We start from the raw sequence: 22,202 nt of genomic DNA, 5'->3' as shown, positions 1-22,202 counted from the left end.
CTCACTCAGAAACCTGCTAGCTAACTTAGGTAAAACTAGAATGTGGAGGGGGGTTGCTGGCAAAATCAGAAATTACAATTCTGACTGCACACAGACATCAAGTCTGGTAAGTCAGGAGGTTTATAAAGTCTAATGATAACAACAACAAAAATAAAGCATAATAATAGAATGGCATTTTGGGTGTCCAGTTTTCAAGCTCTCCTACACATTTTTTCCTAAACCTTTAAATTAAATGACACCCATTTTATAGACAGTAGATATATTAATTGCCATTCCTGCAATGATCACTTCAGGCTTCAGTTTCATTGTAACATCGATCACTTGCAAATAGATCAAAAGTTAAAATAAACTACTAAACAACCGAAATGTGCTTTTTGCATTGCCAAGGTAGATTTGTAAATTACATTTTTCTCATGATTCTTACAAAATACTGCTTTACCATTCTGTCAGATTTAATCAATCAAATATCTGTTGCTTACCTGTGTGAAGTAAAGATTCATCAGGGTCAGGGTGAAAAACTGGAGGCAGACTGGGAAGCAATAGAGAAGCCAGAAGATGAAGGGGCTGAGAGAATTTGCTGTAACAAAGTCTTTGAAGTAAAATGAAAAGAGCACTGTCCTAAGAGAGGCCCAAAACAAGCACAGAAACAGAAAGACAGTTTGGTAACTGAACCTCTTGTGCCTGTAGTGAAGAACCAGCCAGAGCTGAACGTAGATGAACACAAAAAGCAGTGAATAAAAAACAGTATATACAATGGTCAGGCCCAGCTTCACATACGGAGGGACAGCTGGCGTCAGGGTCGGCGGAAGGGTGTCATTTTTCAGTGGGTCCCACTCTGGGGCCTCCATTTGATATCAGGAATCGTCAGAATTATTTATTAAGTTTGGCTGCCGCTGTTGCCTCCTCCTCCTTCTCCTTTCATCTTCCTACAGCATAGGAATCAAGAAAATGAAAGAAAACAAGCTGCACTTCCTCTTTGGCAGCTCACTGTGGGCTGGTAGCACATGATCACAATTCAGAATGATTCATTAGGACTGCCTTTGTCAGCAATTGGCAGGGAACAGCTCAGAAAGCTGCTCTTTGCTGATGTCTCTGCACAAATCTTTACCGTCCTTAAGAAACAAAGAAATCCACCAGCCCCTGAATAGCTTACTGGTGATTTTTTTCAAAGGAAAATTATCTGGATTTTAAATCAGTTAAGTAATGTTCTATTTTCTACAAGAAGCAAGTACCTGACATTTTCCCAGTGGCAGCCACACTGTATCTTTGTAGTATTTTTTTTTTGTCTTGTCTTCTGTTTAACAAGTACTTCATTTAGCTGCATTTTGTTAGAAATCATTTTAAGCACCTTCAAGTGTTCATGAAATTCAATCTGCTGTAGTATGCTGTAACAATTCAGCTCAGCATTGCAGAAAGCTTTGTGATCATAAAGAAATACACAATTTGCACACAAATCTAACACATTCAGTTTCTTCTTTTTCTTGTAACATAAGACATTTCATTGGAATGGGAGAAAAGGCACATCAGGGCTTCCAAACATAGCATATACAGGAACAAATAAACCCTCCTTGATACCCAGATTCATCAAAGCATATGTGCAGCTACAGGTTCTTTTCTTCTTGGTTGTTATTTGTGCCATCTCTGTGGAAACAGCTGACCAGACACACCTTCTCACAAGTGTGCAGATGTGCCCTTGGGATGAAATCTATAAATTAATAGGTGCTATGACAGGTTGATGGGTTTGACTCACGAGGGTGAGAACTGAGAACTGAAACTGAGTGGTTTAGACATTCATAGCGTGGTTAAAATACTTCATATCTCTCTAGGTCATGTATAGTGTCATATACCATAAAACAACAAGGTTTTTAAAAGATACCTTGGTATCATGGCTGGAGCACAGCCATGTTTTGCTCTATCATTTACAGTAAGCTGATTATAAGAAGTGCTTATTACTCAGAACAATCCCCGGGGAGGACCCCACATTTCTGGTGAACAGTGAAAAAAGATTCCTTTAGTGAAAGAGTCCATGAAGTGAACTAACACAGTGTACATGGTATGCAGAAACTGACACTGAGTATCAACTAAAATAATGATTTCCATCTTAATGCCTTGCACCATAAGGAGTTCAGAAGCACTATTTTGTTGAAAAAGACAATTACTATAAGTGTGCTTATTAATATAAATAAGTAGATATACGTTTCAATAATTATTTAAAAATATCTCTAAGTGAACCCCATTCTGCCCTAAAAATACCCACACTGAACCCTTAAAACTATGTTCCAAAATTCATGGTTAGGTGCTGAAACATAAGCAGTTTGATTTTCAAGGTGCTAAGCAAACTCAGGTCCCACTGACTGCAAAGGGATTTGTGGGTTCTCAGTGCTTCTGTAAATCAGGTCACTGATTAAGGTGTCTAGATATGATTTTAAGACCCTTACCAGGTGCAGTCAGCTTTGGAAATCCTGGATAAACAGCTTACAGAAGCAGAGCGATACACAGCACTGGGCAACTGTGGATTTGACTACATAGAGAAATATACAGAATGCAGAGTGAATATGGGAAAGAGGAGAGAGGATAAGAAATGTCCAAACACTAAAACCCATGTACATGTACAGAGGTATGCTATAGCTCGTACAGAAGGAGGATTTTATGGCTTCAGCATAAATAAACTTGGACTTAGTTTTAAATTAGCACCTGCTCCTAGATCCTGTGTATTTCCCAGAATGACAAGAACAAAAAAAAGTAAAATTTACTTTATACCAGGGTAGAACATGGAAAACTGAGCAGTTACTGAAGCAAGTTTGTCAAAGAAGCTGTCTGTGTTCAGGCCATAATATTCATTAGGCAAAGGTGGGGAAGATAAAGGGCCTGAACAGGATTTAGACAATATGCATAACAAATAGAATAGATACAAGTTATATTGTAGTACATACTACAGAAGGCTCCATCTCCCAGATCAGGAAAACATCTCCCCTATATTGATACATACTTCTAGCAGACAAGGAAAACATCTTCCTAGCCTTCCTCGGTTCCACTGGTAGGCCAGCCTTGTATATCCCTCAGCCTTCACAAGCCCAGTACACACATGCACTATCTAGAGGACATAGTACAGCAATGATAAATTCAGTGGGTTACACGCCACCTCTCTGCTCTCAGCACAAACTTTCTGATTATGCTTGTGGCTAACATTAACCCACAGCGGCCATAAGCACTGTACTGCTTTTTATCAGTGACCTATAACAACTCTTCACAGTTTGTACTATGAGTCTTTAACCTGTTGCATGAGGGTAAAGGCTTCCACAACTTGTCTTCAGCAAAACCACCAGGATTTGCCTGAAGTATATTATAAAACGTACAGGGAAGCAAGCATCCATTTCCACTCAACAAACAAACTGCAGGTTTCCCTTAGTGCCCTTGTGGATGTGATTGCCAACTCCAGCTTCATGGGCAGCACGTTGTAAACAACTAAAGAAAATGGCTGCTCTCTTGGTCAGGTGTTGCCAAGGGACAGCAAAGAACAGTGGTCACACAGATTGCATCACAGGCACCTGTCCTTGCCAGCAGGCAAGCAAAGGTTTGTTGTGAAACTCTGCATTGCAGCATTATAAGAAACTTCCTAATAGATCAAATTTCCCATGTGGTTCAGCCAATGCTTGGTCCTCAGCACACTTCTGCTGCTGTCCAGGGATGTTGGGCAACTCCAAATGATCTGTTTGTTACTGTTTTCTTTCTAAGGGTCATTGTTCAAAGAAATAAGCTGAAGTGGACCTCCAGGGTTCAAAAAGTTGCTTATCTAGGCTGTCCCATTGCTATTTGACTTGAAATGAACAAAAGTAGATAACATAAAGTGCCTGGATTCTGCAAGTTGAACTGCTGCCTCTACTGCTGTGCAAAGGGGTCTTGAGTTCTCATCTTTGATGTCACTCGCAGTTAATGAATTTGTTGGCAAGACTGTTAGCGAATCACTGTGCTAAAGCACTCTGCACCTAATGACTCTCACTAGTGTGTAGTTCTAGAAGTCTTTTAGAAAGGATTTTGCAGAAAAGAGTACTTCTAAGAAGGGAAGAAAATAAAGTAATTTAAGATTTTGTTAGATAGTGAACCATCTTCATATTTGATATTATACTGCAGTAGTCCAGAAAAATTGTCCTTAGTTACATGGGCAGGTTTTTTCATTCTTTTGAGGCTTCATGATTTCTTGGACTGTGTTTCTCATGACTACCAGGCTCTCATGGTTTAAATGTGAAGTACTAAGTAAAGTATTATTGCTGGATGTTAAAGTCCACCCTTCTTCAAAAGTTGCTTTTCTCTAAAATTAGCTGAAAAATTGTGAGGCCATTCCATTCAGTTCCACACCAGCTGAGACGTACCAGGAGAGGTTGCCAAATAGACAGGCTTCTTGCCAAACCAAAGAAAAATAAAATGATATTCTGGTTCAGCATTTTCTTATGCTCCATACCCCATGACGCCTATGATTACAAAATTCAACAGCAACATTTTGAAGGAAATAATTCTTCCTATATCTATTCAAAAAAACAAGTGTGACAAAAATCTGATGTTGAAAAAGACCTGACAAGTAGCTGGTGGAGAGTGGGACTATTAAGACTCTTTGAATTAGACAAAGGGTAGAGATACTGTGGAATTCATGATGATTTAATACACTTAATTCTTCACAACACTTACACCTCCTCTTCTTTCCTTTTGTATGTCGCAAAAGTACCAGCTCAAGTCCTTGCACTCCACTCATTTAAATTTAAATAGTTTTTTGGAAAGGCAAATTCTTCTGAAGCTTCTTGTAATGCGACTATTAAAATAGAGAAATTTAACTATGTGGTGTAAGCACAAACCTTCTGCATCTAATACTAAGGCCAATGTAATTTGGTGCGTTACATCACATGATCATCATCATCATTTCCTGATGAGAGATGGTGACCAGGATACTGAAAAGAATGGACATTCCCTTGGAACAGATTCAGCAATCTGATTTAACTACTGGGCAGGCACCTAAACCAGTGCCCATTCAACATGACAGATGAATTAGCCAGTAAATCCCGAACCTGTAATTTCTCATTTGTCTTTGGATTCTGAGAACCTTATTTGAAGCCTTTTCAACGCTACTGCATTGCAGAGCAAGAGTACTTAGCCTTGGAAAATACTGCTGATGGGATACTTCTGTCCTTCATTTGGAATGGGCTCATCTCCAAGTCATGGACTACGTCACCATCATTGGGATCCAGCGTCTCTGTGCCATTCAACATTTAGCAACTCTGTTAAAAGCCAAACAGAAGGCTGGGAACCAGTTTTCTCAAGGGAAAAAATGTCCTTTCATTGTTGGGCTTTCTCTGTGCCTGGGCATGTTAGATTTCACTATTAATCCTGACACAGACCTCATACTCAAAACATGCCTAAATAAAACCCTCATAATAAATCAGGATTTATTATTCTAATCTCATTTAGGTCATACAGTGGCGTAAACCAGTACAAATGCAGGGCCTTAACCCATAATCCGTAAGGCAGCCAAAGCTTCATTGGCTTCACATAAAGTAATGCCTATGCATCAAGGGCAGGAACTCACCACACAAATTAATGAGAGTAATGCAAAGCAAGAAAAGAATGGTTTCATGGTTTCAGCCCATACTTGACCAGAAGAAAATTTTCTAAAATAATTAAATATGTTACTCAGTGAATAGAAGAGTGAAAGAGACACAGCCTGAAAATGGAAGCATTAGAACATCCCTGCCTTTTCGAACTTTGTCTCTATTAGGGTGGTTAAACATAGATTTCAGACTCTCCTGCAGACTTTTCCATTGCACAACACGCAATAGGAGCAATCTCAAGCTTGGAATTGCAGTCTGTATTCCAGACTGGTAAGAAAATCTTGGACACCCTGACATTTATGTCTATAATGCATGTTCCTTGGTTTTTAAAGCAAGACTCAGTAAACTGAGATCTAGGAATAAAAAGAACTGAAAATGATTTGTTGCTTTTCACTGTTTAAATCATTCTTTGCAGCTTTCAGTTTCCTGGATGCCTCCATAATCCAGAAAGATGCTTTGAGTCCATGCTGGCTCAAGCAGAATATATCCTCTCCTTTGCTAGCCTTCTCTGCTGTCTTTGACATAGTTTACCACCTTCTTTGCACCCATCCCCACCCCCCACTGGAAAAACCCATTAAAAAGGAACTAAAGCAGTTAGGCATTTCCCTTCAGTGGGGATTCCCTTAGATAGGTCAGTCAGCTGTGTATGAGCTGACTGGAAAAAGGAGGTGGATTAAATGTGGACTGATAACAGAGGATGAGGTGGATTTGAGTGCTAAAGATCACTTGGCCCTGTGTCCAGGGATTGCATATTATCTATAACACTTTCTGGCAGGAAACATGTCTTCTCTTCACAAGAGTTTTGATGGGTAAATAATAAAAGTCCATTTGAAAAGGGATGATTTTAGCCACATCCAGTAAAGGGAGTTAATTCATTTTCTTCCCTTGGCTTCTGATACTTAGATAACATGAAGCATCTGGCTCACAGCTAATAAAGCCCTAAATGTTAGAAATCACCTGCTTCAGCCCTGATTATCTGTTCATTTAAGCAGCTGAGAATTCAGCTGTGGAAGCAAAAAAGTCCAAAATTTTTCTTAAGTCTTCTTAGGTAAATGAGGCCTCTGAAGGGCTGCTGCAGAAACTTGTCAGCTGTTGGGTTGTCCTTGGAGTAGTGATGACATTTTTATTAATGAGGGACTCCAGTCTGGCCTTTCTGGGATATAAAAACAGGATGGAAAGCGGTAGCCACTGTAGCTGGTAGCAAAGGATTGTGTCTGGGACTGCAAGGTGATGTAACTATGCGGAGGAACAGAGAATTCCTGAAATATGTGTCAAATTTACGGCTCAGAGTTGAATTCCTACAAGATCAGCTTTCTTCGATCATTACTGAATCTGCATTTTAGCACATCACGAAAGACCTGAGATACATTTGTAAATCCTGGGCTAAAACCAAGTAGTAAACAAACCTTTACAGAAAATTTGCATTCAATATTGAACACATAAGATTCAGACAACAGCGCCCCGTTCTATCATTTGTATGTTGCATCCCAGGTTTTTACACGTGTGTTTGTGCTGTTACTTTCCTGCTGCCATATGACTTGTCCAAGCTGTCAGCCTACACCCGAGGGCAAAGGACTCTGGTAGCTCCTCCAGGTTCAATTAGAGGACCGAGAGAGAGCTGGCACCTCCTCTGCCAGGGCAGCAGGGTGTCATCTACAGCCCCTCAGATCGTGCTGCGTCCTCCCCCCTCCGAGGTGCCTCTCTGTCAGCACAAAGGAGGTGAAGACAGTACGGGAGTCTTCACCTCGATCCACCGTCGCTCCGTCCGCGCCTGCCGGCAGGAAGGGACAGGGAGGCTGGCTCAGAGCCCCCCACCAGCCGCCCCGCTTTGCGAGCCGCCACGACAACGAAGCCGTCTCGTCCCAAGGTGCGGGGCCACGGGGAGAGGCAGAGGCACAAGGACAGCCCTGAGCCCCCAGGAGAACGAGAGGGAATGAGAGGGAGCGCTGAGGCGGGTCCTGCGCGACCCTTCCTCTCGGGCAGGGCAGGCAGGGCAGGCAGGGCCACCACCATCCCAGCCTGTCCCTCCGGCACCACCGCGCCCTCTCGTGGAAAATGAGAAATGGGAAGGAATGGTTATACCAGCTCCTTCTGGATGGGTTTGAATTCTGGGTTTGTTAGCGTAGTTTTGGGGGTTTTTTCTTTTTTATTTCTTTTCCTGCTGATCATTTGAGATGGACACAAAGATTGAAGCTGCTTGCTTTCCTCTGCAGCTCTGAAGGTATGAGCTTTTCTGTACTGCCTGCCTGTGAAGATGCCTGTTTTCTCCATAAAGCTCCCCTGGAAGAGAAACAGAGGTTGTTACATGGGTTCATGTCCCTTAGCCAGCTGCATTTAGCCAGGCAGTTTCCTGTCCCGACCAGTAGCTTTTCTGTATTCGCCCCTGTTGCAAAGCAGTAACCAGCATTGTCCTGATTGCTTCTGCAGTGTTTTACTTGGTTATGAATTGTGCCTCAGTGGCAGAAATCAATTGTGCTTTGTCTCCTCTTCCTTTACATCAGTAACATACAATTATGTGAAACACAATAGTAGCCACCTTAACAAAATGTTGGTTTTATTGGGGGAAAATGACAAGTATATGTTGCATGTTCATAAATGGAACTGCCTTTGCTTCGAAGACACTGAGAGATGATAGTTTCATGAATGCAATAATCATGTCAACTGCTTCTGTTTGTTTTTACCGTGCAGAACATTAAATGCATGAGACTTCAAATGGACCAGCTGAATAAATTGCTCTAGTGGGTGGACCAGAGCAGGGAACTGTAAAAGTGTAAAAAAAAAAAAAAAAAGAAAAAAGAAAAAAAGAGAAAGTTTGAAGAAACAGAGCTGCAGATGTTATTACAGGAACGACATTAAAGAAAAACTCTGCTTGGAGACAGCATGTGCTGTCTCTCAGTCTTTGGGGGATTTTTGTAAAATTCTCACAAGCAAGTTGTTTGATGATATCATCATGTGGATAGCAAAAACTTTGTCTTTCTCATTTCTTTTTATGTTTCTATGTAAGTTTATTATATTAAATAAGCATCCAAGCCACTGTTGTGGTTTAACCCCAGCAAGCAGCTAATCAACATTGTTATGCTAAATCCAAAAAAATGCACTGTATCAGCTGGGAAGAAAATTAACTCTATCCCAATCGAAACCAGGAAAATTACAAATATGATTTCTTAATAATCATATATGGCAATACATTTACAATAAATAATAACTGTAAAAGAAAAAATAGATTGGGTCACTATATTAATATTAACCCTTAATATATTAGTAAATATAAATATAATTTAAATTATACCTAGATAATAATTTATAATAATCAAGTATTCAGTGATAAGGTATTAACTGTTTAAAGATTAGGATATGGTGGAATTAAGGTTGCCAATGCAAGTTTTATTTGAAGACATTTGCATGAATTTTGTGGTTTTACCTTTAGTGATTGTTTTTCCCCCAGGATCCATACTTCAGAGTGGTAGTGCAACAACCACTGTTGTAGGAGGGACCAGAGTTGTTAAGAAGCAATACTGTTGCTTGTAGGGTGTAAGATATGTGTGAACTGACGTTTGGTAAAATAAGGGTTTTCTCCAGGTCATATCAGCTCTTTGTAAGTACAGGGTGAGGAAAGCTGAGGGATTTTGCAGAAAAGAGAGTGTAGAAACTATCCAGTAGGACATGCTGTGAAAGGAAGAGGAATAAAATGATTTAACAGCTGGGATGGAGGGCAGGAGAAAGTATTTATCCTGGACATACTTCTATTACCTCCAGCTGTTCTGACTGTAGTTTATTTTGAAGGAAAATCCAGTATAGTACAATGGCAGGTTTCCAATCCCCATCTAGAACAGACAAAATTACAGTAAAATTCCTTCAATTGTTTTTGCTATTAAAATGTTTTAAGAGTTGTGTACCTATGTGCAGGTGTATTTGCTTCATTTTAAGTATGCCATTGCAGATGTTATCTGTATGTTTCATCAGAAACTGCTGGGTTTTGTTTCATTTTTCACATTTGGTTGCCCAATATTTTTTAAAAAGTAATGACTATCTCAACCTCAGCTAGGCAAGGGTGGTACAGCCACTTGATAAATGAATAGAAAAAAATGTACAGAATTTCAAACTGCCTTAATGAAAGAAACTGAGCAGCTGAATTTGAGTCTTGTTAATCAGTATGAAATGTTTTCAGGTTTGCATAATTAAATCTGTAGGTTTAAATTCAAGAGATGTACTAAAGAGACCTTCATCAATGGTATTGATGACACAACTAAAATCAAAAGTAATTTTAGCTAACCGACAGAGCTTGGGATTTTTATAAGACAGGACTGCTTGTCCCAATTGTTTCTCAGTTTGTTGACATCAAGTGTGCATAAGTCATGTTAAGTATTTGGTTTCTTGATAAACACAAGTATAAAACTGTAGTCCTACAAGGCATATGGCACATTGCACATTGCTAAAAGCATGTCCTGAGTTCAAAAATATGGCAAAAGGGTATAAAGATATGAAGAAGAAAGAAAGAATTTCCAGGACTGTATCTTCAAAGATAGGCTATGCAAGCCTCTGTCTGTATCTTCAGACAGCTTTGGTTATAATTTGGTTAAGATTTTATCCAATTTATTCTAATAACCTACCTGTTTTATACTGTTTATGTCTAGCAATAATTTTTAATTAAGAGAAGCAAAATAGTAATGTCAGAATGTTTGCAATAAAAAAGAGCGTGATTTGATAGTTAGAAGTCAGTAGGGACAGTGGAGAATCAGCTTCACCCATAGAGCTCTATAAAAATGAGTTACAAAAGAAAAGTTCAGTCTTCTAAGTATTTTCATGAGACATACTAAATCTAAACTATTTTTGTTTCTTCAGTTTACAGAACTTTGTAAAAAGAAAGTGATTTCTATTAAAAAAAAAAGGTGAAAACAAAACTCGTTATTTGTACCATATATCCTCTTCATAAAAGCCCTATAGCAGTATATAAAAATCAATTTAATGTTAGAAGGAATGGGATATATTGTGGGAAAAAATATCTTTTCATGGAAAAGTAAAGCAACTACCTCTCCTTCTGTGCTTTCTCCTGCAAGACAGAGACCATGGAAAATTCTCGGCCTTTTTTAATTCACCATAAAACACAGAGACTAATGAGGAGAAAATACAAATGTGTCTATCACATTTTGTGATAGATACCCGTGTATGCAAAGCAGTTGAAAATCCTGAACACTCAGTAGTAATAAATTCTATCCTTTCGGGGGGATTCCACTAATATAGACTTACAGTCTGAGTGTTTTAACTTTCATTATATATTCCTTGCTTCAACAACATTTTTAACATTTTTTTACGTTAAGCAATTTTATGAGGGGTTTTTTTTTTTTTAATTTGCTTTGCTAATACAAAATCAGAGCACTTTTAAACTCCTAGAAACCCACATGCTGCCAAATTGTTGGAAGAATCTTGTGCATTACCAGAACTGGAGTAGGTAACTTTACTAACAGTGCCACCACTTGTCTTTTTGCACAGAGACAGATTATGTTGATTTTATCCTCCTCCTCAGGGACATATTTCTATCTTGAAAATTATGATTGCTTTCTTTGTTGAAGTTACTGTATATATTGATTTCACTCCAGTTTGTATGATATACTGGCAGAAGATCTGATACAATATGTATTCTTACACACGGTTGGGGTATCCAGGAATTTGTGCTAAGATTGAATCTAATCATTGCATATGTATTCTGTTTCTCTCTACTTACGTGATCTTGGAGAGCGTATTTCAAAGGAAGTCTATCCATTTAAATTCCACATAAGTATCCAAATCCATGTAGTTACAGTAAGGAAATATAATGGCTACTAATGACCTTCCCCAGTTTCAGTCTAGGTGGTTTTGGTTATATATTTGGTAAGAGTAATCAGAATCAAATATACATATCAGCCAGCTCTTGGAATCACTACTACTCTGCAGGAGCAGCCACTAAAAAAAAAAAAACAAACTGTACCAACCTGCATGAATGCACATACACTAAAAAAAAAAGAAAATATCCCCTCAAAAATAAATATGTAATCAGATATGAACTGGTTTAGGTAGGCCATTATTTTCAACATGGACCTTTCTCATTTTATTATTGGACACCTCAATATAGATTAAGAGTTTCTGTAACTACACAAAATAAACATTTTTAGATCAGTAATTTACAGATGATCTTCAAAGAAAAAAATACAAATTAAAATATGTTGAATGTGTTTAATAAGAGAGTCAACACTTCTGGATCAAACAAAAGATATTTTTTACAAGCTGTCATGCACCCAGACACCCTGCCTGCTACAGGTGCACTGACTTAAGTTGTCCCTTTTTTTGTTTGAATTTTGGGCATACTCAATGGTCAGAAATCTCAGAGGAAAAATATTATGATGATAATTTATAATAATTTAAATGATAAAATATGTTTTAAAAAATTAAATAATTTAACTTTTAATTACAAGCTACAAAGTATATATTTTAATATATAATAACGTAGTTTATGAATATTGTAATTAACACTAAAATTAAGTGTTCTTTCTGTGCATAAGCTTTAAAGTCACTGCCCCTGCTTTTACTAGTGTATGTGTATAGTGACTGGAGGCAGCTGGAGGCCACTTACAGAGAGTATGACCTATTAAAATATTTAGTAAAACGGTGTATTTCTCTGGATTTTACATAACAGATCTAGCAGCAGCTCCGATCAGCCTGTTCACTGCAGGTATCTTCATGGCAGAGGCCAGCGGAGGGTGCTGGTGTTACTGTTCCGTGCCGGAGCACGGTGGAAAGGAACCGAGGGTAATGCACTGGAAGTACCGTGTGCCAACGTGAGGTCCTGTGGTTCCCCTTCCAGCGTGGCCGGTGCAACCTCCCACCCGCCACAGCCTCGGAAACCCATGAAGCAGTTAATAATGGTTGACAGCGAGCACGGTCTCCAGTCAGAAAGACAGGGTGTGTTAGCTATGGACGGCGGGAGGTGGGGCAGCAGGAAGGGAACAGCTTCCTTTGAGAAGGAGCCTGCAGCAGAGTGCTCGAAAAAGCTGTGTGGTAGGAGTCAGTGGTTTGTCTCTCTTTCAAAGTGTAAGGCTTGAAACATTGGCGGACAAGAACTTTTCATCAGTCGCTGGAGTCAGTCTATCATGCTAGGGATTTGAGTTTGTCTGAGCTCTGTTTCTGTTTTGAAATATCCCTTTGGAGCTGCACAACTGAGGCTTATGTCCTTTAGCATAGAATCATAGAATATGCTAAGTTGGAAAGGACCCATCAGGATCATTGAGTCCAACTTCTGGCCCTGCGCAGGACACCCCAAGAATCACAACATGTGCCTGAGAGCATTGTATTGAACTCAGAGAGGCTTGGTGCCATGAGCACTTCCATAGGGAGCCTGTTCTAGTGCTCAACCACCTTCTAGGTGAGAATATTTTTCCTGATATCCAACCTAAATCTCCCCTGACTCAGTTTCATGCCATTTTCTCGAGTCCTGTCACTGGTCACAAGAATGAAGAGATCGGTACCTGCCCCTCCGCTTCCCCCTGTGAGGAGGTTGAAGATCACAATGAGGTCTCCCCTCAGTCTCCTCTTCTTCAGGCTTTGTCTCCATAGGTGCATCTTTTGTGAAGAACTTTTGCTTCCCCTGTGATATTGTAGTTTCTTGGCTGTCCTCAGGCAATCCTGATGCCAGCTTTGAAAAGTCACCTTTTAGAGGTCGCAAGGTATGCAGTATTAGAAGTATCATGTATTGTAGCCCATTCATGTTGAATAGCATATACTTGAATCTTTGCTGGTTGGTTTCACAGGCATGGGACCTTTGCCAGGGAGAAACCTGCTGGAGCCCTCAGCTGCTGCTTTGTTATGTCTGCTGTTTGCCCACAGTCCTAAGGGGAAAGCCTGCAACACCAAGAAATCTTTAATACTCACTGAATAAAGTCTGAAGAAATAAACTATTAGGCGTAAGAAGCAGGAGACAATCTCCACAAGGAATAACTTCTAAATACACATTTTAATCACCTTAGTGTCTCTTGCGTAGTGCTCTCTTTTTGGATGGCACTAGCTTCACCCAGTTTTTTGCTCCTTGCACCAGTACCAGTGCCTTTCTTGTGCCTAGAAAGTCAGGCATGCCTACTCCTTTCCTTTCTCCAAGAATCTCTCCTTATTACTGAGTAGCAGCATTTCTGCTTTATTCAAACACAGCAGGCCCTCATTTAGAGAATTCACTCAGCCAAGCATTACTGGAGATAAGAGAGATCTGTCAAGGAAGAGATCCATTTTATCATGCAGGGTGTCAAGACCAGCAGGAAACCAGACCCTGGGTTTTGTTTGGTATGGCTGGGAGTGCACAGATGGTTAGGCAGCCACGCAGCTCTTGCTTCTTTACCCGCAGGATGGGATGCCCAGGTTGTGCTCTAAAGTTTTCCACTGCTATGTGATCAACCCCCTTAAAGTAAATGAGACAATATGCATGAACAAAAGCTGATCATGACAGGGCTTATACTTGTATCCTCTGACTTAAAAGACTCAAGATCTCTTTCTCTTTCCCACCATCCTTCTCTCATCTGACTCCTTTTGAAATCCTGTTTTCCCTCTCCCTGGTTATTCCTTCTCAGTTGAAAAAAGACACTCTCAGAGTAAGAAGTGAGGTTACTGAGGCCAGGGTAAGTCCAGCAGGCTGCCTCTTCTCAGTCCTGGGTCTGTCTCTGCTACTGCAGGAGCAGCTGAAAGCAGCTGGTTCGGGTGCTGGGACAGTAACTAAGTTGTTACTCTGTTGAAGCAGTACATGCAACAAATGTTTATGTCTGGTACCAAAAATGAAGAAGCGTGCTCAGTGAAGATAGGATCTTTGGACATACAAATGTCTTGACCTCAGACACGGCTGAGCAGTCTGTGGGGATTTCTGTTTAGGTCAGTCTGAAAAGCACAAGAAAATTAGAGTAAACTGTAGGGAATGTTCAGAAATCATAGAAACTAGAAAAATATTACTGTTAGTGGCAGTGAAATAATAAGGGCAATGTACTTTTTAAGTTCTTCTCTATGTATAATGTATATGCTTCTAAATATAAGCCCCAATGTTGCAAATACTCAGGCAAAAATATTTGCAAGTTTTGGAGAACACATAGACACTTGAAACATGCAGGGCATGCTGATGAATATCTGGAAATGAGATATTCAAGCAAGCAAGCAAGAAAACTAAGTTGGTCACAGTTTGCCATGTAAAATGGATGTTACGCTATGGAAACTCTAAAGGTGTTATTCAGGCAAGAATCATACCAAATAGAGTTTCCTCTTGAATTCTCCCATCTTTTTATTGTGCTGTCTTTGGATCAGAGGGTTATTTGAAAAATACTGCACTGTCAGGGATGATTTTATGCTATTTTGTTAAATCAATCTGTTTGTTTTACTTTACTCTGAAACATACATTGTGTTTTCGAAGTAATGGCACACTTTATGGATATCAGAAAAAGCTTGCAGATATTTAAGACCAACCTTTTCATTCCTGCACCACACAGAATGAAAATTGTTGCATAAGTATTGTATCTTTTTCTGAGCTGTAATTTGTCAGTCATATCCTCCCCAATGAGGCTGAATTTAGCAGGCAGCAACAGAATTCATAGTTGCATATTCACTCTAAGAAACTGATTCTAATTAGTTGAAACTGGCATTTTCCTTGTGAAGAAACATGATCTGCTCCAATTCAGAAAGCTGCTTCTGGTTGTTAGGAAATCTCCACTGTTTCCTGTGTGCTTTCTGATTTGCCAACTAGACAAGCTATATTTTTTTGGTACCTTAATTTTTCTGTTTGTTTGTTTCTGGGTTTTTTTGTTTCTTAAATCACCAGGATGGGTTTGACCGAGTGGAAATCTGACAAACAAAAAGTGCTGTTGAAACTATTATACCATGATTTTTGAGACTATTTTATCGTGACTGCTGTATATGAACTTTTACTGATCATCTAGAAAAAATGACAGACAGATTTTAACGTAACAATGGAAATGTAAAACTTAACACTGACTGTTGCAATAAAATTCAATGCCTATAAAGACAGAGTTATGAACATGTAAACAGAGCTTTAGTATTCAGAGCTAGGAAACCTAGCAGCAAAACAAACTACTTGCATATTATGTAGTGCAATGAACATCTGTTCTTAGAGACCCCCAGTCTTCAAACTACTTTGAACAGAATGGAATCCTTACAGGAAATGTTTTAAAAGTGTCCAAGATGTAATATCTGCTTTACGCTCTAGCACTGTTGCCGGAAATAAGCCACAGAAAAACAACTATATTTTGGGTAAGGCAAAGTCCTGTTCTGAGTCCTAAATAACTGAATTTTATTTACTAATATAGAAGAAGCAGAGGACAGCAGATTTCCCTCAGGAAGAACACAATGCTCTCATTTGTTCAAATGCTGTGACTCATTCTTCAGAAGTTAGACTCCTTACTCAGATGATAAAATGTCTAATATCCAGAAAAATCAATAATTTTGTTTAAACTTGGGTCCAATTTTATACACATTTTTCTCCATTATTTTTTTCAACAATTTGATCTCCAGATTTTTTTCATGCTATATAAACTGTGTAGCCATGGTAAATAGGGGTCTCCAAATGGCAATTTCATATTGTATTTAATGGCTCTAAAGATGGGTGGGATTGCTGGATCAGATAATTATTTCAAGGGACAAATGTATTAAATACACAAAACCCATAAACAACAATTATATATTTCAAGCAAATAAAGAGAATTAAGGATCAGATATAGATATTCCTGTTTTGGATAATATCTTTTCTTAAATTGCAAATAAGTATAACCCATGCTGACAGATCTATGCAACTGTGTAGCTTTGAAAAATCTGCGCTGCTGGAAAACATTCAAATTTTTTTTCATGCAGGAAGTTTGAGAGAATCATAAAAGATTCGCAGTTAAAGGCAAACAGGCAAGAGTTTCTCTGAGAAAGAACTCAAGGAATGAGAACTGGTCAATGAGCCATAAAGAGGGTCAGCCCTAAGATCCCAAAAGGTTAATAAAAAGCCTCTTCTGAAAAAAAAGATAAGGAAGGAAGCTAGGATGCAGATAACTGATATAATGTTAGAGGCCTTTGTGGAGAAAAGGTAAAGGAGAAGGATGTTAACTATCGGTTCAGATAGAACAAGTAGTTACCTGAAAAGGGTTTTGTTAACCTTTCATTTGGAAGTGTAGCTTTTTCAGTTTTAATAGTCTTGCTGTCTCTCCCCTTGAAAAGCTTAGAAATATGCCTCTGACTGCAGATATATAGGTATATCTGTACTACTAAATGAGAGAGTGCCAGGGATCTGTCTCATGTACTAAACCCCTGAATACCCCATCTACGTATTAGCTGATTTCTTGCCCGCGCCAAAAGGCTCTTTTCAAGAAAAAGCACAGGAGTGGTCTGGCAACACTTTACTCCAAGGACCGTGCTCAAAAGGCAGCCATAAGCCAGGACCAGACTTTTTTCTTGGCCTTTTCTGATCTTCCAGAGCTAGCCCAAAGGCTTTGTGACTTCAAATACCTGCACATACCCTGTGTCACAGACTGTGGTATATGACACGTACCCTTAGTTTTGTGCTTTAACTGAGCCACTGCTGGTCTGCATAGCAGTTCACTTTATTTCAAACACTGTGAACGGGGGCAGGGAGGAAGGGAGAAGAATGAAACAAATTGTGTCCTAGGGCTACAGTAACCCAGCAGACATGTGGGCTAAATGCTATGTGGAGTGGAGATCTAGGGGTTAGTAATTTGGACACAATCCAGTATTTGCTACTTGGCCACGGGGATCATCCTATGTCCCTCTCTCAATTGGGAGTGTAGACTACACACAGAGTTTGTTCTCAGCAACCTCTTGTAGAAGAGGCTTTTCTTGCTCTTACCCTGTCGCTTCTCCAATGAATAAGTTATTGCATCAATCCTAGTCTTTGCAAATAATTCCTCTTTTTCCCAGGGGCAATGTGATTGTTTCTGTGCTGAGTTGCCTTAGAGCAGATCCCTATGTTTTATTGTTGCTCTATGACAAAACTGTACTATTACATGCTAGATTAAAACACTAAACTGTGTTTGGGAAGAATGAATGGGCCATTTTTTATATTAGTCTGCAGATTCCAAATGAAGTGAACAGCAATATAAGTCCTTAGGTCAGAAAGAATGAGTAACTGTAATCATGGAATTACTCCTGGGTTGTTGTTTTGTTTTTTTTTTTTTTAATCTGGACTGTTTCAAGTCAGGGGAAAGTTCACAGTCTTTACACAGTAAAAAAAAAAAAAAGTAAAAAATCTTCTTTCAACATTAAAATGTATGGCATGTTAGAGCCAACTACATGAATTATATCCAACATTGTAAACATAATTTATCTCCAAACACACAAATTAGGCCTTCACATGAAAAATGTACAGTAATTCTTGAATTTATACATGTCTAATCTAAGAATAAATTATTTTATTTATAGCACCTCGTAGCTACAATTTCAACTCATGGTACCAGAAGACTTGTGAAGAAGAAAAAAAAAACACTATGAAAATACTGAGCTGATACCAGTTTTACTATCATTTTGTATGGAATGGTCAGCAGAGTTGTCACTCAAAAATTTTGCCTGTTGACAATGTTCTTGGAGTCTAACATTATGATTCAGCTATCCTCAGGCAAGCTTTTGCCTTTGAACACACACATTCACCCCACTCAGAAAATTATCTTAAACTCACAAATAAATTTCATTAACTTGTAGGAAACTTCGTTGTGTGCTGAGTGGACTCCTCAAGGCAGAAAGCCTTCAGCGTAGCTAACTTTGAACAGTTGACCAGGAGAGATCAGGAAACATTTACATTTTCTTTTTTGGGTGGAAGGATTTTCTTTCTCAGTAGACCTTGCCCAAAAGTGAAAATATTTACAAGCAACCTCATTAAAAGAAATATTAATAACTAGTGTTCAATCTGGCCAAGCATGGAATTATAGGGAACTTTGTTCTCCCTCTCTGCAGAGCTTTTACAACTATATCTGCATTTAAAGATTAACTACAACCTAATTTTGAGTCCATGCTGTTAATAAGAATAGATGTTATCTTTATTAAATATTTTTCCCTTATCCAGTCCTTTTGTAAAAAAAGTAATTAAAATTGTTGGTCTTTGCTGCATCACAGTATCACCTACCCTGAATGAAAACCAGTTTCTCCATTTTACTTACAGCCGCTCAAGGTAATAATAGATAATAATAGGTAATAATAGATTCTCCTCAGTGAATTTCACTAGTTTAGGCAATGGATTCCACTCCAGAAAAGTCAGATAAGGATTACACTCCAGATGAGCCTTTTTCCTCGCAAAAGATATCATTCAATCATCATGGGGGGAAACGGTTGAAGTGTCTTCTCTGAATTGCTGTGATTATTTAGACTCATCTGAGAAACCATATACTCTTTCTAAAAGACAATTTTTGCAAGATGTATTATTCTAGCTGGCAGAGAATCTAGGGAAGGCCAGTCTCTGTGAGGCTGGCTGGGTGCTCTGCAGACACAGGGAGTAGATGTGAGATAGCAGCTTGGCTGTCACGGGAGAGACTGTGTCAGTGTTTCACACTTTATTAGCCTTTTTGAATGTTTGTAGAAAAGCTGAGGATGAGCTTCTCTTGCAACCATTTTTTATTGCATTTCTGGCCACCACAAGCATCAGATCAGTGCTTGGCCTTTCTTTTGTTACTGATTGTCATCTAGAAGCTTTGCTGTTGGAACTCAATGTGACATCTTTTTGTGTGTTCCATCTACAGCTGAAATTCTCAGTCAAAGTCTGGATTCCACATAAAAGAGAATACCACATTTAGCAATGTTTTGGTTTGGGTGCGCATTCAATCTGAATTGATGGTTTAACTTGAGGTGCATTCAATAACACCTCTTCACCAGGCTACAAGAATATATATTTTCCTTGTATGTAATATCTCTGTTCTGAAATCTGACATAGTATCAGTGGGTCAGAGTAATTATTTCTTTAGTCTTGGAGTAGATAGGAGGTAAAGGATACCTTTTCCATAGCTGTCTTCCTCTTCCATTCAAATTGCTTTTCCACATCCCATTCCCATTGTTTAAAAAACAATGTTCCTTCATAGTGTAATTGTTTTTTGTGTATAAGAGAAAATGGTCATACATTTTGTCTTCCTGTCTCCTCTGTGTTTTTTAGAAGTCTGAATTAGTTTTTTTTTGTCTGTTTGGAGTCTTTTGTGGCACAAAGCTAAAACTTTTAGATACTAACAAAACAGTAAGACTTGGAGTAGGTGTAATAGCGCGGTGCTGAATATTTAAATAGAAGAATAATTATATACCCACTTGCCCTATTAAGACTCTCTCTTACTACAGAAAAGTTCTAGAATTCTTACTGGGTTACACAATCTGTTCTTGAAAGAGAACAAGCATTAGGATATAAGAAGGACGCTTGGATAAAATATATATAAAAAAGATTAAAATTGTAATGTTTTTCGTGTGGCTCTGGCTACTTGACAGATGGGAGGATTGTAAGTCTGCTTTTTTTATCTAGCAATTTTCTGTGATGCTAATATTTTTCTGTTGCATTTTCCATTGCTTTTTTTTCCTAAGTTATAAACTCAGATGAAGAAAGTGTTCATGACTCTGTTTAAGCATAATTTCCTCTGTGACTTTTTTTCCTGTCCCCTATTAATATAGTTATCAGCTCTAATAATGAGAGAGAGAAATAAAGGCAACCCCAGAAATACATAGTCTCTCCTAGCACCAGTCCTAGGAAGGGCATGAGAGATACTGTTTCTCCCCGTGCTTCTTGCCCTGTTCAGGGCAGTAATCAGTTACTACTATGTACCATTATATCACAGCAGTGTATCTCTTCTGTACTGACCAGGTCATTGGCCAAGCGTTAACATATCCCATTTTTGCCTAGAGGTTCTGCAGAGCAGGATATGAGTTTCCAAGAAGCTTGTCCTTTCACTGCCCTATAAGATCTCCACATGAGAGAAAAAGAAGGGATTCTACAATCTTTTGTACCTTGCACGGAGATTGAAAGACAATAGAATATTGTCTTTCATGCGCATCTCTTCTCAAGAGCATCTAAGAGTGTCTCAAAATTAGTTTCTTTCTGTAGAGAGTTCTGCTGCAAAACACACATTTCTTGAAGTTGCTTCTGAGTTGTGTGCCCTCCATAGTGATACTGGCTCATATAGAATTACAGAAGGCATCTCATCATGTTCCACTCTAATGAACAATGAACACTGAGTTCCAAGACAGAGTGATTTAAATTTATGATGTGCACTCCATGATCTTCCTGCGAGCCTTGCCTTTGCTTGTGATTTTCTGATTCCCATGACCTTGTCTCTCAAAAAAATGCTCCTTCTCAGCAGACCTCAGTTCTATTCTTTCCTGCCAGTATCCCAAATACTCAATTCTCTCCAGTTTATTACCACATGGTTACTCTGTCCTTTGATGATCATGACAAAATGCTTTGTCATCACTGAACAGCAGAAAATCATCATGAGGGGCCCAGGGCATTACTTTCCTTCCTTCAGTCATGCCAGCAAAGGGAACACTAACTCCCTTTTCTCTGTTAATGGAAGCTGGGGAAGAGCTTGAGATGGTCAAGTTTCTCCATATCTGCATCTTCTTTTTCGACTCAAGTAAAAATCCGTTGGGCTGTCATATTCCATTGTTAAATACAGAATTATTCCTTAAGGTCTCTTTTTTAGTAATTTGACCAACCTAGTGTTGGCTTCTCAAAGCTTTCTGTCATTCTGCTTCCACTATGCCCAGTCAATGATTTATCTGAAAATAGAGCCCATGGTGAGGAAGCATTTTTTGATACATGGTTTCATGGTTTCTTTTAGTTATTTCAGTGTCCTAGTTATCTGTAATCCTCAAACTCACCCTTATAATTCCTACATCTGTTTGGTAGCACTCTTCAGATATTTGAGTTGAAGGTACTCCATATCTCTGATGCAAAATCTTAATCAAATCTCCTCCCCATTATCATTTAATCAAGTACACATGTTCAATTCTTTAACAATTCCTTGTATGTTGCTTCCTTTGGTTGACTGATCTTTTTTTATTGCTTTAGTCTGAATTCTTTCAAGTGGTGAATTTTCTGTGACATTGCTGATCTCACAAGCAATCTCTGGAAAAACAGTGTTATTACATGCCTTTAGAACCTCACTTACCTCCCTGTAACACAATAAAACCATCTTATTTATTGTACAGAATCTCAGTGCCTGCTCAGGGGATGCTATTGCATTGTAAATTGCTGTCGTATCTGATTTAAGATGCAATGAAATTGTGGAGTTCTTGGCATTTACCAGCTGTGCTCTTTCTCAGTTGTGATATTCCAGTTTGTATCTTCCCTGCTTAAATCTTGTTGCATTTTCCATTCAGACTGGTGTTAGCCATTAATATCTCCCAATTAACTACTTTGTAATGTAAACATGCTTTTCCATCCCTTTTTCAGGTCATTACTGAAGACTCTAGAAAGGACAACAGGAATTTGTTTTAATTTTTTTTTTTGGTCTTAAACTAACAATTCTCATCACTCCTCACAGTGGGAACTGCATACAAGGTAAACTTGTTCAGCTACAACAGAAACACTGTAATCCTCTTAAGGTAAATATAGACTAAACAATCTCAATA

The 22,202-nt window shown here is 38.8% G+C and overlaps 2 protein-coding genes and 1 long non-coding RNA gene across 8 annotated transcripts in view; 1 reads left to right on the top strand and 2 right to left on the bottom strand.

Annotated features, from left to right (window-relative positions):
- GPR137B (G protein-coupled receptor 137B) overlaps window positions 1–3,096 on the bottom strand; it is a 28,529-nt gene extending 25,433 nt beyond the window's left edge. The window contains exons 1-4 of one of the 6 annotated variants that reach the window (XM_051783217.1): window positions 2,986–3,096; window positions 2,439–2,521; window positions 778–926; window positions 480–529 (exon numbers count right to left, since the gene is read on the bottom strand). In XM_051783217.1, coding sequence (XP_051639177.1) covers window positions 480–529; window positions 778–848 — 121 coding nt within the window. In that variant the 5' untranslated portion in view covers window positions 849–926; window positions 2,439–2,521; window positions 2,986–3,096. Of the gene's footprint in view, window positions 1–479; window positions 1,199–2,438; window positions 2,522–2,985 lie in introns of those variants that run through there. The other 5 variants (XM_051783212.1, XM_051783215.1, XM_051783213.1 and 2 more) reach the window with 5 other exon arrangements.
- A 5,093-nt stretch (window positions 3,097–8,189) lies between these two features.
- On the bottom strand, window positions 8,190–12,478 carry LOC127469195 (uncharacterized). Its single transcript, XR_007903893.1, has 4 exons — window positions 12,399–12,478; window positions 9,348–9,421; window positions 9,019–9,263; window positions 8,190–8,357 (listed from the first exon to the last, which is right to left on the bottom strand). It is a non-coding gene; the product is annotated as an uncharacterized LOC127469195 (long non-coding RNA).
- Window positions 12,479–12,529: 51 nt separating this feature from the next.
- The window catches only part of NID1 (nidogen 1), a 54,898-nt gene continuing 45,225 nt past the window's right edge, over window positions 12,530–22,202 (top strand). The window contains exon 1 of the mRNA XM_051783199.1: window positions 12,530–12,629. The gene's annotated coding sequence lies outside the window, so the exon portion shown is untranslated. The remainder of the gene's footprint in view (window positions 12,630–22,202) is intronic.

Source organism: Manacus candei, unplaced genomic scaffold (genome assembly GCF_025592945.1).
Source record: "Manacus candei isolate 608988 ecotype Guabito, Panama unplaced genomic scaffold, ASM2559294v1 h1tg000017l, whole genome shotgun sequence".
NCBI classification, from domain to species: Eukaryota; Metazoa; Chordata; class Aves; order Passeriformes; family Pipridae; genus Manacus; species Manacus candei.
The sequence above is the reverse complement of the archived record's forward strand: the minus strand, read 5'-3'. Positions and strand labels throughout refer to the sequence as shown.